Source organism: Podarcis bocagei (assembly GCF_964188305.1).
Source record: "Podarcis bocagei genome assembly, chromosome: 1".
NCBI classification, from domain to species: Eukaryota; Metazoa; Chordata; class Lepidosauria; order Squamata; family Lacertidae; genus Podarcis; species Podarcis bocagei.
In genome coordinates, this window is record NC_138125.1 from 74,615,828 (window position 1) to 74,634,282 (window position 18,455).

Below are 18,455 nucleotides of genomic sequence, written 5' to 3' on the forward strand. Positions count from 1 at the left end.
CCCACTCCTAAGATACAAGGCTGAAGCCCAGTGAGTGGTTCCCCCCCCCAAAAAAAAATACATGCAACAATGTTAGCTTTCCCATCTTTCTTTTTTAATCAACATGGAATTTATTATGTTCATGATTCATATGAGGACAGAGAAGAAAGGAAAATTTCCACGCATCACTTTAATTTTCAGTTAGGGTTCAGCCACACTTGCCCTTGTCCTGCCACTTTCCCCTGGGAAACCTGATCTTTACTGCTTCATCAGAGCAAACATCAATCCGATTTTCTCTGGATTGACGTTTGCTCCTTTTTCTTTTTTTGCTAAAGAGTGGGTTCTCTTGAGGAAAACATTAGGGGAAAGGGCAAAAGCCCTCAGACATGTGTCTAGAAAGCACAGGATAGCAAAAAAACACTTGGATCCATGCTGGATGAGCCCCAAACTGAATGGCAGCACATTCCTATACATGTCTCCTCAGAAGTAAGTCCCATTGAGGGAATGGGTATATCATTGCAGCCTTAATGAATGAATTACTGACCAAAAAGTAAATCAGTGCACATGAAGATTTTATTTCCGTTCATAGTAAATTTGTTTAAATGAGAATATGATTGCACTTAGAACAGAAATAGTTTTATAGCTTTATTTGAAATATGTTATACAACAACACTGATTTAAGCGGCTTCCCACCTCTTTCTCTCCCTCCCCTTGACACACATAAGCAAACATAAACAAACAAACAAACAAACAAACAAACACAATCATAAAATAATTCAAATGTGTCATAAGCACTCTGTGCAGAAAGCTCCATTTTCAATTTGATTATCCAGCTGGGCAGAAAATTGTATTAAACAAGATACAATTGTCATAAAGTCAGATTGTGTAGACCTTTGATTATGTAGCAACTGTCTTGCTAGATCAGATCAAGGGTCTGTGTAGTCCAGTATTAATTAATAAAAATTTAAAATGGTGGACCAAATGCGTTTGGGGATTCTCAGAAATACCACGAGCTTTTCTGATGTCAGTACTCCCCAGAGCAGTGTCAGCTTGGCACAATGTATTCTTAAATTGAAAGGGGGGGGGTCTGACAAAGGTACAAGCCCAGGTACAGTGAGGAAGCCAGCTTTTCACTAGAATTGAATAGAAAGGCTATAAAATTCTATGCAGTGGGTTCATAGTGCATAAAAGAATAGACAAGTTTTAAAGGCAGAAACACTATCTTTCATTTAAGCAGATATATGTAGATGAGAAAGGTTTTCCCAAGGATTTGCATTGATTTCTTCAATCTCTGTTCTAAACCTGCCACCATTTAAACTCCCTTATATTGACTGTAAACACCACCAGAGGCCCAAAAGAGCCCAGAGGAATATTGAAAATTTAACAGTTTGACTGCTAAAGCTGTGAATATACTATGCAGAAATTTGTCAGGAAGATATGAGCAACAGAAATTTTTATTATGTGATGTTATCTCAAGGACGGCTGGGTGCCAAAGCCTAACATAACCTTCTGCTGCCAAGCAGACTGTTAAAAAGATAAACTGTTTGGGCTTCAAGAAGCTGTTGTAATACCCTTTTAAATCCACTGAGTTACTTTCTGTACTGCTGATTGCTCTTCAGATGCAAGTATGTGCTAGCATTTCTTAAGTACAGGACAAGAACTTCGGATAAAAACAGACACTGGCTCTGATACGAACTTTATTTCTGTGAATGGATCCAACTTAACAGTCATCTAATGGAGCTTCTCCCCCTTCCCCTTGCAGACCTCTACAGCAGTCTGCAGCCTCTTGCTCCAGGGAGACCCTTCAAAATGGCATTCCCACAAATGTGAATGGAGGAGCAACTTAGGATCCAAATAAATGTTTGAAATAGCTGCTACTCCAGGTTTGTTTAAGCAGCAAAACAAAATCAACTGGCATTTCTAGTAATTTTAGCAACATTTCACATAATTTAAAGTATGTCATGATAGTGCTATTGGCTAAAATTATCTGAATCTCCCAATGCACAACGTATCATGTTGAGTTTTTGTTTTTTTAAGGGGTTTTGATGTAATTTTTATAAGTTTGGGGCTCCCTTTCAGCTGCTCTGCTTGACAGAACAGTGCAATGAATGCAATGAAGGGTCTCATCTTGTCTCTGACTCTGGATTCCTATGATCTTTTTCATCCATAGAGGATGCAGCAAATTTTCACAAGAGAGTTGGCAAATGGACAGAATGAACTGGCTAGCTAAAGATAATTTAGAGTGTATGTGTATTTGTACACACACATTCTTGGCGAGGTCTTTGGAATATCTGACACAAGTCAGTAGGTTAATCACCTCGAACACAGATTACATTTCTAACAAGCAGAGTTGGCAGTAAACAAACTTGTGTATAGCAAGTTGCGTACAACTGCATTAAAAATGGGAAAGTATTGTGAAAATGGAAAAAAATCCAATTATGTACTTACCCATCAGACACTATACCCTCAGCTATTTCACATACCAGCACAAACAAAAGAATGAAAGTCAAAATCCAGCGTAAATTGTGACCAGGAAAATGAAGCCAAGTACTGTGGTGGATATGAACTTTGGAGCTTTGACTTCCCCATCCTAAATGTAAGAAAGCAAATAATCACAATTATCCTGAGAGTTTTGTGCAGAAAAAAGTGAATAAAAAAATGCATGGCCCTGTCCATTCTGAACTGGAAACAGAAGTATAGATCTTTTGCTTTTAAACATGAAAGGGAAACAAAGTTAGAAACAAAACATTTGATTAAAACATCATAACTGCATTAAGGGTCTAAAATAAGATACAGATGGGATCGAATATCCTTTATATTTAGACTCTTGTAATCTAGTTAAAAACTAAATCAAAGCAAGAACTCTGAATTTGCTCTATAGTTGGAACATCAATGTATATATGATTGAGAAACTGAACACTAGGTGCTAGTTCCACGTAAGTCAATAAGAAGGGGCTTTCCACACTATTAGTGTAAACACACCCCAGATTCATTCCAGCAATGATTAGCATGTTGGTGTTTAATGCAGTGGACTAGTACCTGGGAGACCCATGTTCAAATCACCATTATGTTTTGAAATTCACTGCCTAACCCCAGTTTGTGCTTCTGTCTAGGCAGGAAGGGTATTGTCAGAATGGGAAGGAAGTGTGGGGGAACCTCACTGGTACACTACTTACAAATATAACACCCACAACAAAAAGTGGAAGGTAGCCTGGGGTTATACATCAAATAAGTTCATATGCTCAAAATGAGTAATCAATCTATACATATTAAAACTTCTTTTAAAAACAAAGGTTTAGAAAATAGTGGTGAGAGGAAAGAGCTATAGCACTCTTTCTAGCAGGTGGATGTAATACTTGCAGAATCAGAGTCCTCACACCATCACTGAATGGAAAAAAATTCATATTGTCTGAAGTGCTTTGCATGGTCAGACAATATACTTTTTGAAGTAAAAGACTGATTATATGGAAACACTGGGAATTATCAACAAGCCAGTCCTTTAGCTTTAAGGTGAATAGACATTGCCAAAGGACATCAACAACGGTGCTGAATTTCTGCATTTCTCTTACACAGCTCTTTCAGTATTCCTCTTGAAAAAGAAGTCTAGAAAATTTATTTGTTTTTTAAAACAGCATTTGTGCCATTATGTGTCCATGACCTAGAACTCTGATTCTATTGATCTTCGGAAGAAGGCTGGTATAGAAATTGAATAAATAAATAAAATACAAATACATAAATGAATAAACAAATAATGGTTCACGGGCATGACTGGTAGCATGCCAGTTAAAGTTAGACTACAAACTACTGCTGGACCAGTAAAAGAAGTGCACACCTAGTTTTAAATTAGGGAACCGATTTTTTTAAAAAACAACCACCCAAAAGGAGGTCCATTGCAGCAATGCTTTCTTCTTTCCTCTGTTTGACTAAACCCTAATATGTTTAAATCCTCTCCTTTCCATGACCTTCCTTGACTTCATTCAACCCTTTTTCAAGGCACACACGATCCATGTTCTGACTTATTCAGGACGCCAGGCAGTTGAGCTAGGTCTGCAAAAAGATGGGCTGCACTTCACACCTGCCCCCAAATAAGTGAGCGGGGCGAAGGCAGAAGGAGCCTGACATGCATTGTCTGCTGCCGCCAGTGCTTTTCCTAGGAAGATGCTCTCTAAAGCCTTTGCGTCCGAGCTAGGGAAGGATGCTGCCCCTGCTGCTGCTGGGGAAAGCAGGTCAGCATCGCTCAGCAAACACGCCGTTGCTTCCTTCGCCTGTCTGCTCGGATGGATGCCTGCGAATGAAGAGGCTGGGGCGCCGCAGACCCGGAACCGGGGAGGGAAGTGTACGCCCGGCGGCCCCGCTTCCCCAGGCGTCCCTTACTCACCTATGAAGAGGATGGGGAAGGTGATGAACAGGAGGAAAACGTGAGGCACCACGTTGAGCGCGTCCACGAAGCAGCCGTTGTTGAGCACCCCATTGTTCACCTGGTAGGCAGCCGAGTTGTTCTCGCTGCCACAGAAAGCCAAGGACATGGTGGTGTCCGAAGGTCGCCGGGGAGCAGCGTCGAGGGGGAGGCGGACATGCACGACAACAGAACAGGCGCGAAGACGCGAGCCGGGCCCGGGGTCCTTTTCCCGCCTCTCTACCTGAGCTATGCCTCGGCCGGCCCGGCCCCCTCGCGCGGCGACAACAAAGCCTGCGCGCGGGAGGAGCCGTGAGAAGGCGGCCAGATGCTCCCCCTCAGCTCTGGAGCGCGCGCGCGCGCCGGGTGGAGCGAGGCGCCCGGGAATTCCCCTCGATCGGTTTAGCCGAGGTCGAGCGGCTGAGGAGAGATGGTGCCGCTGGGACGAAAGGCTGAAGCGGGAGGAGGTGACGGGACCGGCGGGAAAGCAAATGCCGAGCGCGCTCCGGCGACGGAGAAGGCGCTTCTTCTGGCTCCCCGGCAGCGGCAGCAGCTGAGAGAAAAAGGAAGCCGCAGTTCGGTACTTAAAGGAGCCGCCTCCGCTCATCTGTCAGAGAGGCAAATAGTCGCTCGCTCCGCTTCTTTTCGGAGGGGGTGTCAAGCCTGAGGCCATCTGGTGCGCGGGAACACGGAAAACCCGCCGTCTTTCTGTTTGCAAACATTTCAGATTCTGCCCCCTCTCCTCTGTCTAAGGATTCCCATCATTCCCTTGTCCAGAGGACGCCTAAAAGCCACCCTTGCTCTAGAAAACTAGAATGAAAACTAGCAGCTGAATTATTTATTTTTACCATTTATTAAAGTTGTACACCGCCCTATACCCGCAGGTCTCAGGGCTGTTCACAGGATAAAAAAATCACAATATAAAATCACGAAATACATAAAATAAAAACAACAACCCAACAATCCCCTCCCCCCATTTTAAAAGGGCATTGGACGTCAAAGGTCTGGTGAAAGAGAAATGTTTTTGCCTGGTGCCTAAAGGTGCCTAATGAAGGTGCCAGGCAAATCCCCCTGGTGAGAGCATTCCACAAATGGGGGGGGGGGGCACTGCAGAAAAGCCCCGTTCTCATGTTGCCACGCTCCAGACTTCTTGTGGAGAGGGCACACAAAGAAGGGCTTCAGAAGATGATCTCAGGGTAGGTTCATATGGAAAGAGGCAGTCCTTGAGGTATTGAAGTCCTGAGCCATTTATAGGTCAAAGCCAGCACTCTGAATTGGGCCCAGAGCAGAGCTTTCCAAACTGTGGGTTGTGACACGTTATTGTGTCTGCTGCAGTGTGTAGGTGTGTCATGCGAATGCTCCCCGTGCTCTTCCCGGGGCTGGAAAGCGGTTAGTTTAACCTCCGGTTTGCTAGTAAAACTGAATTATTGTGTCGTGAAATGATGCATGTCTAAAAAGTGTGTCACCAACATGAAAAATTTGGAAAGCTCTGGCCCAGAGTATTGGAGCTGGAGTATTATGACATACACAGGGCTGATCCAAGACATTTGGGTACCTGAGGCCAATCACAAGATCGCTCTTTCCCTCCCAGCTAGGGAAGAAGGAGTGAGTGAAGATCTACATCAGGAGCAAGAGGGAAGTAAAGATCTACATCCTGATCTGCTGCACCTCTCAGTCCGGCCCTGGAAACGAACACGGCTCCCTTGTCCTTTGCTCTGCTAGCCTGCCCTCTGCTCTGTTGCTGTTATTGCTAAATGCCTGATCAGGCCATAAGAAGACCACAACAATCCATTGTTTGGAAGAATCTTATCTGGCTTGCGTCACTGAAATTTGGGGTGGATGAGCTGGGTTTACCTAGTTACTCAGTTCTGCACCAGCCGGGGCAGTGTGTCCTGTTTCACTCTGCCCTGCTGCCAAAGCTGCTGCATTTGCTCAGTGGAGTAGCGGCTGCCTTGGCACAAAATTCTGAGAAATTCTGAGCAGGATTTACTTTTTCTTGGTGCAGAATCTTATTACCCAGGTGCAGAATTTAAAGGTTTTGGCGTGAAGCAACCACAGTCCTTAAGTATGTCATGCTATTTATAGTCCTGGAGTATTTATGAGAATAGTCTTCTCTTCTTTCTGCAACTCTGTTCCTACAGTGTTAACAAGCTGCTGTGACAACTATCAAGACTGGAGTTTGTAGGAGGTAGCTGCCAAATAAGTTATACTTTCAATAATACGAAGACATAAGAAACTTCACAGACTTTATTGGTTTTGTACTTTTAAGAACCTTTCAAAGAGCATGAAATATGAGGATCTGATTCTGTTCTATTAAAGTCAAATAAAGCTATCAACAACTTTAGAGGGTTCAGATCAAATGCTGTGGGTGCTGCAAATTCATCTGGTCACATATCTTGTAAAAATTCAGCACAAAGGTCAGCTCCTTATAAGCAATTTCATTCCCTTCACATCACTCATACCATACCTAGTACAGTCAGTAACCTAATTCAGTTGTGGATAGAAGGCAGAACAGGAAGAACTCATAGATCTCCGAGTGGTGGTTTGAAGCAATTTGGCAAAGATTCCCGACTCCCAATTGTTTAGCAATGGTTGCAACAAAGTAACTCTCTCTACCCCCATATTACAGTGTTGAAATGAAGAAAGGGTTTTTGAAGGGGTGGGGCATAACAAGGAGAAGATTTTTTTTTTTTTAGTGTGGAAGGATTGTGAGCTCCATTCAGTTCTAGTTGTTGTAAAAACAGGTTCCTGGAGTCATAATTATTTAATTCTGCGGTCTAATTTCAACTAAAGAGTTGCACTAGTGACAACCATCACAACAATCTTGGTAGAGCGATGAGGCTTCTTGCCCCCACTGCTTCTTCTGCATGCCCCATGCCCCATAGATCAGCTCTGGGGGTTGGGAGAACCTTCATAATAGCACACAGGGGGAGGGGAGGTCATTCCATCTGGCAAGCAATACAAATTATTGTATTGACCAAATGATCATATTAACACAACACTGTACATAAATGTCTTTTGCACTGGATTCCATATTATGGTCTCAGGATTCTGGTAAAAACCAGAGTATATTCCACAAGCTTGGTGTCTGCCAAGCTCTGACTTACCCTCCCTTATTCCCCTACTTGAGTCATAATTTCGCTGCCGAGCAGTGGCTGGGGCAACCCAATCAGATGAGCAGGGTACAATTACTACTACTACTACTACTACTGTTGTTGTTGTTGTTGTTGTTGTTGTTGTTGTTGTTGTTGTTGTTGTTGTTGTTGTTGTTATCTCTTTAGAGAAGAACAGGGATCACTGATTAGCTAAAGACTGACGTCTCTATTCGAAATTCCCATGAGTAGGATTTGCTCAGGGGATACTCTTGCTAGTGGGGAGGGGGAAGTGATTTCTAGTAATCCTTTCTGCCCCCTGCAGGCTCCTATGCCACACGAAAATGTCTCCAGAAGATTGAAAGAATCTTCCAGCATTAGCAAAAATTGCCCCTCCCTTTCCAACAACAGAAGCTTCTCCTGGATCAGGGTCCCTTCAATGAATGGATGAATAGCCCAGGATTCAGGTCAGAAAGAGACGTTCATTTTGGCAAAGAATGGGAACAATTAATGCATAGAATTTTCTTGCTTTAGGTAAGGGCAATTGTGCTCCAACCTTTTGAACCCAGTAAGCTCTAGCTGGTGGTAGTACATTTTTCTTCTCAGGCAGCAGAATTGGGTGGCTGTGTTCTCCCTTGTCAGGTATAACATCACATCACAGTCATTTTTAAGGGGGATCTGGCTTCCAGGAAAACTCCACAGAAAGCAAATGAAGCACAGAATTGTTGTAAGAATACTGTACATCTTCATGAAACTGTGGTATCAAGCAAGTCCATGATGCAGAGAACTTGGATATGTGTTAACATAGTATAGCAACAAGAAATTAAATATGTGCAGTTTTCAAACAAGATGGTGCTTTCCAAGCAGTTTTAATGAACAGCTATGTTATTGACAGCTCACACCTCTAGGACTAGGATGAATGTACTAATTTTACATGTAAATATATATATCACTTGCCTATTTATCCACAGAAAGTAGCCGTTTGTTCACTTTTAACAAGAATATGCCTAGTACTGTATACACTTGTTTTGGAGTAGCTTTTGCATTTCGTTCAAACGCTATAGTAGTGATAAAAGATTATTACCTATGACAAATACATGATAATCCAAAATAACAGGTCTTCACTTGATGTCATTTTGACATCAAGTGAAGACCAGAGTGTTGCTTCTTACTATTGCCTTTCATACAACAGCTCCTGAAAAATCACTGTAATAGGAGTGCCTTTTGTGGCTGATGAAAATGTTCATAAATTTCATCCTCACTCAGTTCACTCCTGTTTACTGGTAAATGCATTTTTCTGTGTTTTAATGTAATTGAAATTGAATTCTATTGTAAGATGCATCGAGTGCTTTTTTAAAAATGGCATTTAAGTGGTGTAAATAAGAAATGGGAGCACACATGAAACACTTCTCGTTTATTCATTATTCAGATTCTTCAAATGTGTTATAGATAACTAATAGAGGCTTCCCATTTGTACCAAAACCCACCCAAAAGTAGTCTTCTTTCTAACTTCCATCAGGACAGAGTAATTGCCTTGATCTGGATTCAGATGGTGACACCCAAGGTTGCTTGTTTAGCTGTGCCTAAAAGAAAAAAGCCCATCTGCGTAATGTTCTTAATCAGTTCCAGAGCTTGGGTTTAACTCCAAGGATAGAACGGAGCTGTTTTGTTTATAAAATTAACAAGGCACTGCACTTATTAAAGAGTTGGATTTCTGATAACAATGTGATGACACAAGGGTTAGTGGAAATTTACTACAGAACCATGTTTAGAAGCATATATATGAAAAGAGGCCATATCTATTGCTGAACAAGTTTTGCTTTCATACTGTCTCTGTTCTGCTTCTCATCCACGCTGTCATTATTAGGAGGTGTGAACAAACTCAATCACACTGTGTCCAGATGGAAAGCAACACATGGAATGATTACTCTCTGACATGTGAGCCAGAAGCATTCCTTGTAGAACTAAGCATTTTGTTGTTGCTTAGAACATTTGTATCTCTGCTTCTGAGCCAGGTTATGGAAGGGAGAAGTACAGAACTCATGTAAGTCTTGTACAGTCCCCTAAATATGTATGGCTGCCAATATTAATCCCTGTTGCTTTCAGATCCAAACAAATATGAGACAGCATACCACTTATTTCCTCAAATGCAGTTCTGACTGTGATCCAGTTCCATAAGATTGTGCACTGGTAGTGACTAACTTTATAAACATATGGAAGTTTTACTCTCACTTGGTCCCTAAACAAAAACATGTGTTCCCTAAACTTTAAAGCTGGCGTCTCTTTGCTTTGGTCTCTGAAGAGCTGGTGTTTAGCCTGAAGTGACTTTTGCCTGCTGCAAGTCTTCAGAGGATAATCTGAAAGGTATAATTTGTTCCATTATCACCCTCTAAGGGAAGGGAAAATAGCAAATAGTTGGGTCCTAGAGATCCTCTTTGCCTTTTCTGCTCTTTCAAAAGTCATGTTAGCCAGCACATACATCTGTGTAAAATTGGTGGCATAATTATCTTAAAAGTCATTGCACTGAAATGAAGTTTTCTTAAGCAATGAGTGTCTGCTAATCTCACATTCCAGTTAAACAATTTATTCTCTGTTTGGCCCTAGTTGATCATGTGCTTTATTCCTGGGGAAATGTCTCTGTACTAATTGACAGTTGAAGAATCCTACTTATTTTAAATATGAAAATATTTATATTGTGATGAGGCTTTTTTTTTTTTAACAAGTTGTTCTGTATAGTTCCTCAACTTAAAATTTTCAATTTGTGGTAGTAGAACATACTATTTTTGCTTTTTTAAAAAAGTGAGGGAATCAAATAGAAAGTTTTAAAAAGGACCTTCAAAATGGTGGCAAGATGTCTTTTTTAAAAAACTAAACTTTTGTTTTCTTCTTGTCTTATTAAATGTCATGTCAATATAAATGCCAGATTGTCCGTTGTACAGTATGTTTACATGGGAAAAAGCTCTTCTTTCCCATTTAAATTTCCTGTTAAGCCGTAAGTAAACAAGAACCTATTAAAGTTAGGGGAGGATGAAGAGGTCAGTGATCCCCAGAATGGGAAACAGTAGAGGAAAAGAGGAAAGAGTAGAAGTGGGGAAAAGAAGATTGAAGCCAAGCAAAAGTTAACATCTTTCTTTTCGGGACATGTTTGCACACTTTGTGGAGAAGATGATTGTGAGCATTTTAGGAACATGCCCTATGGCTTCTCATTGTATTTTGGGGATAAATGCAGCACTTGGAAGCCAGAAGTCCCCTTTTGCTACTGGAAAACCTCTTCTACTCACAGGCTAATGGAAGACTGCTGCATAACACCCCAAAGCCAGATAAATTATTTCATAAGATATTATTTCCCACTAGAATTTATACATTGCAGCCTGTATCTTCCTTACTCGCCATTACTTCTCATACTGTAATGCTGCACTGTGGGAATAATTGAATTTCACAGCACATGAATGGTTTGATACATTAAATATTTACCAATGATGGGACTAAGATTGATCTGGAAAAGCTCTCTTTCACTCTCGGCTCCCCTTAAAACTGGATACTCTTAACAAAGAACAAACGGCAAGTAAGTGAGAGACGTTTTCTCCAGACAAAAATAATCCTCTCATCTTGTATTTGCTGTCATAGGGAACTTGCTTTTGATGCTAAAAGGACCCCACAATCTAGAAGTTAAAAGTACAACAAGTATTTTAGTGAGTCAGACAATTGGTGCTTCTAGACTAGATCATCTCTAACACAGGCCTGTCCACATGTAGAGGCTCTGGCAGACATCTTTCCTAGCCATGCCCCAACAGAACTTATTGTGAATTTTAATTATGTATTGATTTTATCCTTGTAAACCACTTAGAAGCCATCTTGCCATATACATGATAGATAGATAAGTAAGTAAGTAAGTAAGTAAACAATGTTATCTGAGATCCTTCCTAGTAGGGATGCTTGGAACCAGGGATGCCAACCTGAATAAAATATTGTGGGGACCCAGGTAAGCCCCACCCCACATAATCACATGATGCAGTGCATATACCCCATCCAAATGGAAATGCCCATCAACTTTGTGGGGGCCTGCCCCCCTCAAATATTTTATCGTGGGGGACGAAGCTCCCAAGACCCCTAGGAGTTGGATCCTATGCTCAGAACTGAAGCTGGGGCTTCTACATTCAGGGCATGTGCTATACTACCAAGTTATGGATCCCTATCTCCCAACACACCTGGAGTGGGAGTAAATGGTTGTACTGTACCTCCTCAAAGTGTTTTTTTATTATTTTGAAACAAGCCAAGAATTTGGCAGATTTACCAACAACCACAAGTTATCAGAATCCTGTTAAAAGACACAGTAACTCAGTGTCTGGGAATTACCATTTTATTTTCAAAATACACTATTGCATTAAAAGGCAGTTTAGAAATTATGCTGTATATTTGGACATCTTGGCACACTGGAACAACAGCAGATGTGAAACATAAAAACAAAAATCATTTTTTGAATATAGAGTAATTAAGAAAATGTAAATGCTGTATCTGTAAAGATTCAAAATAGCAATTCAGAACTGCATTAAGCATTGAGTTATTTATATCATCAGTATCCTCGCTGAATTCTCCCCTATCTTCTGTGCTTTAAGTATTAGTATGTGAGAAAATTACTCATGTATAGGATTGTGCTATTTCTTCCTTTGAGAAAGGATCGAACTCTCCTAAACAATTTCACCTGTAGTGTACTCAGGACAGTTTCAAAATTGGCCCCTGGCTCTTTTTATCATCTCCAATGAATTATTCAGCTGTTGGCAGTTATAAGCAACCACAAACCATGGTTTATGAGAGGAAATAAAATGACATGTTGCTCTGAGAGTTCAAACACAAGGCCGTGAATGATTTGCAGAATCTCATGTTCATCTTATTCACACTTCTTGACTGATAGAAGTCTGATTTGATAAAAGTAACTTGATACCTATACATTGGTAGATTTCTTCAGAATGCTTATGTTTTGTTTCTCCCATCTTAAAAAAATGTCCTGTAATAGGGGAGGAAAAAATGGTTAATGTCCATCTCTGTCAAGGTGGGAAACAACTTGAGTAAGCAAAACCGAATCATATGATAAAATAAGATAAAATTAGCGTTTACAGTGCTTAACCCTTCAGAGCATGATCACAAAAGACTCATGCACATCAACAGGACAAATGAAGAAGCCTAAAACACTTACTGATGGCAAGCATAGCCTCTATTTTTCCAGGAGGCTTAGGAAAGGTTAGGAAACGTGTGTGTGTTTGTGTTTGTGTGTGTGTTTGTGTGTGTGATGGTGGACAGGAATGTGGAATGAGTCACACTTTTTCTTTTTGTGCTTCCCTGTGAAGAGATGCATGTACTGTTTCTGCATCTGCAGCTCATACATCAGGTTGTAGTGGAATTGTTAGTGGAGTGTTGTAGTGTGAGTTCCCCACAGAACATTGCCCCAGAAGCTCAAAAAGAGGAAGCATGACTCACTTGCAATTTCTCTCCATGACTTGTAAAGGGTAAAAATCTCCTTCATTTATAAGCAGCTTTAGGATTGGAATTGATAAGCTTTACCTAGACCAGGTATGGGAAAACTGGGCCCTCCAGATATTGCTGGACTCCAACTCTCATCAGCCCCAAACACCATGGTCAATAGTGAGAGATTATGGGAGTTGTAGTTCAACAATATCTGGAGGGCCACAGCTTTCCTATATGCCTTTTTAGAAACCATGAGTGCAAGCCTATGTGCACATTCACTCGGATGCAAGCTCCATTGAATTTTAATGACATCAGAAGATTCTAAGTCACTCTGTAATAAAAAAAGCAAAGTGTCAACACCAAGAATGAACAAAAACATGTGTTCCTTTGGCAAGCTTGATTATAAGTTTAAATATTCAATTTGATGTTAATAGGATTTAAAGAACAAGTAGTTTTGTGTACTGCACACATCCCTGTAAATTCTGAAAAGAGAAGTGTTATTCTTTAAGATTTTGCTAATTGTACAAGCAGTGGAAGTTGATGTTTTTGTATGACAGAGTTGGTTGGATCCAATCTTCTAAAGTTCTGAATGCATTTTTTTTGAGGGAGCTATTAGTTACTTAGCTAATACAGAGTGAAAAAGAACTGAAGAAAAATGATTTTTTTTTTAGTCTCTACCAATTTTTTCCCCAAACACATCACATTGGAAGCAGTTATAGAAAAAATAATACTACATGATACATGAATATTCTTGTTACAGGGTCCACAGTTTTAGCACTAATTGAAGAAAATGAGAAATACCAATTCCAAAGAACATTCTGCAAAGCTTTTAAGCGGCATGCAAAGTATAGGCAGGCGCATGCATCGCAATGTACACATTTGCACAAAAACATAATATGTGCACCCAGCTTTGCTATTCACCATGAGGGAACACTGCAGTGGTTACAGCTGCAGAAGAAACCCTTGTCTGTACACTGCAGCACTGCCTTCAAAAACCTTTCTGTTTATGTTGGGGATGACAGATGACGAAGGAATAGGGCTAAATATATAGGATATGAAAACACACAATAAGTATGGAAGTTACTCCTCTGCTTGCTTGCACTCCTCAATGTCTCAACTAATAACTACTAACACCAGCTATTTTGAAACTACCCAAGCTTTACAGCTTGTTTTGTAGGCTGTATTTTTTGGTTTGTGAATACTATGGACAGGGCTTGGTCAGTGGTGGTACCACAGTTGTAGAATGCCCTTTCTACTGAAATCCAACAAATTCATTTCCTTCTAAGTTTGGGCAGGTGGTTAACACTTTTTTATTATTTAGAAAGCCTTTTTATTGCTTAACTTCTGGCTGTTTGAATAGTCTCTGCTGCTGCTGTTATTCTTCTACTTCTGCTGTTTTATTGATTCCCCCATTTGTGGAGATGGTTTCTCATTAAGCTAGAGATATGCATTGGAGGCAGAAACAAATTTCCATATGCATTGGAATTAGGCTGATCATTTCAGGCTGCCATTAGAGCAGTTAAGTATTATAAAATATCCAGGTTTCATTAAGGATGTTTAATAATACATGGTAGATAATTTGTTGAATGACAAAAAAATTAGGATGATTTCATGGGTTTTAGGCCATTTAAAACTTTAACTTCTTGCCATTCCCTTAGTAGCCCTGATAAGCAATCAAGCTCTCTGCGTACAGCAACTCACTGCTAGGTCCTACTAAATATTTGGTCACAATTGTGTTCTATAAGGTTCCAAGGATCCTCAGAGCTCCAGCTTGTGTTTTCCTGTCAGAAACTGCCTAATGGGATCTTCACCACTTAGGCTTAGGTCTCCTTCTCATTACTTGACTTATAAAATAGCTTATTTTCTGAAGTGAAGCACTTGCTACCTAAGATACTTGGTGTAATAATGACCCCCATCCCCAACCCTTGCACATCTCTTCCGCCACCCCTGGTGAAAATCAATCAATATCCACCCAGGACTCGGCTACATTGGTAAAGAAAATACGCTTTATACGTGTTGTTTATGCATTCTAACACTGTGACACCAGATGGCTCTGTGGAGCTCTATTTTTGCTAACCCAATTTCTCATACAAAGTTTGCAACGCATTTAACTGAAACACTTCTTGATGTGTCTAGAATCCAGCCCCATTCTCCCTTCCTCTCTCCCTCCCCTCCCACTTTCTCCACTGCTGCTGCATTCTGCCTTTTATGCAGATGCTGGGAGCGGGAGGTGGGTCTTTCAGTGTTGCTGCTGTCCTGTTGCATCACTTCCAGGATAATTGTTTCTTCATCTGGTCAGGCCAGGAAAGAGAAGGTAAGCAGCAATGAAGGCAGCAACAGCTTCCACATCCTCCTGACAATTCTTCACCCTAGGCCTATTTTAAAAAAACATTTCCCTAGGTTCTAAATTGCTTAGCATTTAATCTGCTTTTGTTGACACCCCTTCATTTCGTTGACATTCTTCTTAAAATGTGGTCACTAATGTTTGAGCCTACATCTAAGGACTCTAGCTGAAGTCAAATAAGAGAGACGTCTAGTTTATTTCTGTGAACTAATATATAACTATAGAAGTGAAACCTTACATTTCATCATCATATTCCTTGGGAGGAGACACAGCAATGACCAAATCAATCCAATCCTGCAAGAGAAAAGTTGCATAAATATTAAATCTAAATCACCAGTGGCTAATCAGGATAAAGTCAAATGCAGTTAATACTCTTTCACTATGTGCATTTTTCGATATGGCAGGCAACACACCTAAGCTTCATGCCTGTTAACATAAAGGAAGCAAGTAACGTAGAGCCACAAGCCAGCTCTAATATTCAGGCTTCCAACCCACCCAATATCAATGGAAAATCTTGCCAGATGAACATAAACTTTATGTGCCTATCTATTTTTTAAAATTGCTCTCAGAAACCTATCTAATGTCAGTATTGACCTAATGTCAGTATTTACCGGTATGTATGGCTATTATTCTATGTTTATTGTACTAGGTCTGTACCAAATGTTTGTGCAGTTCCAACAGTAGGATTTTCCTCCAAGAAAATATTAGGAAGATTGCTGCTCTAATATATATATATTCACACACATATATTATATATGCATATGTATGTGATATATACACATCATGATCAAGCTGTACTTTAAACCAATGTCTATCTGGTCTGTATATATTATGTAAGAATCTGATTACTTGGCATGCAATTCTTCAGACAACATTTTAAAATGAAATGATATTACTCTTTGTCCAGTATTTTCTTACTGCTTGTTTTTGCACACTGGATGGTGTAGAAACGGCTGGTCAAAAGACCACTGGATGCAGAATAAGTGCTGCTCTGCCAGCACAGAGGGGGGCCTAATTGGTGGGCAGCACTTATGCCACCAGGGCCCCCGTACACCTGTGGAAAGCTCCATGGCCAAAGATAACCAATACAATTACTACTACTACTACTACTACTACTGCCACTGCTAATTTATTATTTATATGCCTTCCATCTGACTAGGTTGCCCCAGCCACTCTGGGTACCTTCCAACAAATTAAAACACAGTAAGTGTTCCTAAGTACCCAACAGCCACCCATTGGTGGTGTTCTGTTAGCAACATGCATGTGTGGAAATGGGGCATTCAGGGTGTGTGTGTGTGTCAGGATGGTTGAAGACCCACAAGACACAACTCCTTCCCTAAATCTCAATGTGCTAATAGCATCCATGTTCAGTAATGAAGTTGTGTATTACTATGTATTGTATAACACAATTGCTTAAGTTTATAATACATTTTCCAGTGTGGGATCCCTAGACCTTCTTCACTTCTATTTCATGATAGGGCACATATGTTGTTTTTAACTTTATGTTTACCAATACTTTTGAAAATTATCTACTGTTTTTCATAAGGAGAGCAGGAAACATGAATATCTGATATGTAAAATGTAGATCAGGAAATACAGGCTAACTTACCCCACCCATGTTCCAGGCTTTTGCAAGAGTCGCCTGAGCTTCATCCAGTTTAACATCCAACAATATCTTGCCATTCACAGCCATGATTTCATCCCCTTTCACAATGCCTCCTGAAAAAGAAAATACAAAGCAAATGAACAAGAACATTTCTGGCTTAATTACAGAAGCATTTACTACTCAGCAATGTGGAAGATCAAACTAGAGAATTTAATGAAGGCAGCAATTTTGGGTAGGGGAAACTATGCCATACCATACCAAAATAATGTTACAGGATCGGGGGGCTGATGCCTGTGGATCCCAACCAAGTCTGTGATTAAGTATCTATAATATTCTAGTGTACACTAGAAGGAACTGCTAAATTGTTTAAACCAGTTTGCTAAGTTAATGGCCCTAGCTTGGCCTGTAAGCATTCTATCGGCATGGCTAAATAGTTGGCCATGTTGCTATGTAAGCAAGTAGCTGGTGATACCTTTCCAGGAATAGTAATGTTCCCCTCCCATTACCTGGCTAGATGCCGTGTCATCTTGGGGGGTAGGAGAACAATAGGCTAGGGAGCTTTTAAGCTGAAAACTTTAAAAGAGCCACAGAGGCTTGATTTGCTCTGTGTGCTGAATCCAAAGCAGTGCTGCCGAGTTGCGCCCAACATTGGGGTGTGTGTGTGTGTGTGAGCGTTGCGTGTGCATGATGTCACATGAACAATGCCCCCCCATCCACCCAGGCCAACACAGCCCACCATCCTCCACCTACCCACTGCCAGCTGTCTTACCTTGTGTAAGGGATATGTGGGGCAAAGATGCTTTGCCCTGCACGTTCCCGGCAGAGACCACCAACGCACCTTTAGCCAAATTCACACAGGGCTGACTTGGGGAGGGTGGCGTGAGCAGTGTGCCCCCCACCCAAAGTGCACCCAGGGCAATCGCCCTGGTTTCAGCCCCCACACTACACTCCTGATGAGAAGGCATATAATTTTTGCCAATTCCCCCCTCTCTGTTAAAGCCCTACGAATCATCTTCAGAGAGTTGGTGAACCCTCTGGAACAGCATGGGTGGTGGCATGGGGAGAAGGTTGCAGAAGCAGAGGGAAATTTGTAAAAATAGCTTCCCTCCCCACTGTAAAAAGAGAAAGCCTCAGTTCCTTCAGCAGAGGAATGCTACTGAATACAAACACAACTATTAACAAAGTATTTATACATTTCCAACAAGTAAATAATAGATATCTGCCTCAAGAATTCCATTGCTTAAAAATGAGCTTTGTAAGGTTTGAAAGATTGCAAAAAAATGTCAGCGTAACTGTTTAATCAAATGAGTGACATGATTTCATCTTTTCTCTTGTTCTCGATCAAAGCTACCCACCATGCTTGTCTGCAGCACCACCTTCATAAATAGCAGAAACCACTATTTTTCCAATTGGTGAATTGATGCCTCCTTCTACTGCAAGATCTAATGATCCTTCCTGTTAAGAAAAATGTAATTCAGAAAAGATGAAAGAAAAGCACCTTTGTGAAAAGGAACGTATTGTTCAGCCTTTAAGAGTTTTCAGAAGTAAAGCCAGTATCTACTTAAATAAATAAAC

At 40.8% G+C, this 18,455-nt stretch overlaps 2 protein-coding genes across 7 annotated transcripts in view; both read right to left on the reverse strand.

Moving 5' to 3' along the window:
* The window catches only part of ABCC8 (ATP binding cassette subfamily C member 8), a 56,327-nt gene extending 51,675 nt beyond the window's left edge, over positions 1 to 4,652 (reverse strand). For all 3 annotated transcript variants that reach the window (XM_081202078.1, XM_081202077.1, XM_081202076.1), the window contains exons 1-2: positions 4,358 to 4,652; positions 2,428 to 2,569 (exon numbers count right to left, since the gene is read on the reverse strand). In XM_081202078.1, coding sequence (XP_081058204.1) covers positions 2,428 to 2,569; positions 4,358 to 4,505 — 290 coding nt within the window. In that variant the 5' untranslated portion in view covers positions 4,506 to 4,652. The remainder of the gene's footprint in view (positions 1 to 2,427; positions 2,570 to 4,357) is intronic.
* A 7,136-nt stretch (positions 4,653 to 11,788) lies between these two features.
* USH1C (USH1 protein network component harmonin) overlaps positions 11,789 to 18,455 on the reverse strand; it is a 48,709-nt gene continuing 42,042 nt past the window's right edge. For 3 of the 4 annotated variants that reach the window (XM_081202158.1, XM_081202157.1, XM_081202160.1), the window contains exons 18-21: positions 18,236 to 18,335; positions 16,884 to 16,993; positions 15,513 to 15,568; positions 11,789 to 12,472 (exon numbers count right to left, since the gene is read on the reverse strand). In XM_081202158.1, the coding sequence (XP_081058284.1) occupies positions 12,460 to 12,472; positions 15,513 to 15,568; positions 16,884 to 16,993; positions 18,236 to 18,335 (279 nt within the window). In that variant the 3' untranslated portion in view covers positions 11,789 to 12,459. The other variant, XM_081202159.1, reaches the window with a different exon arrangement.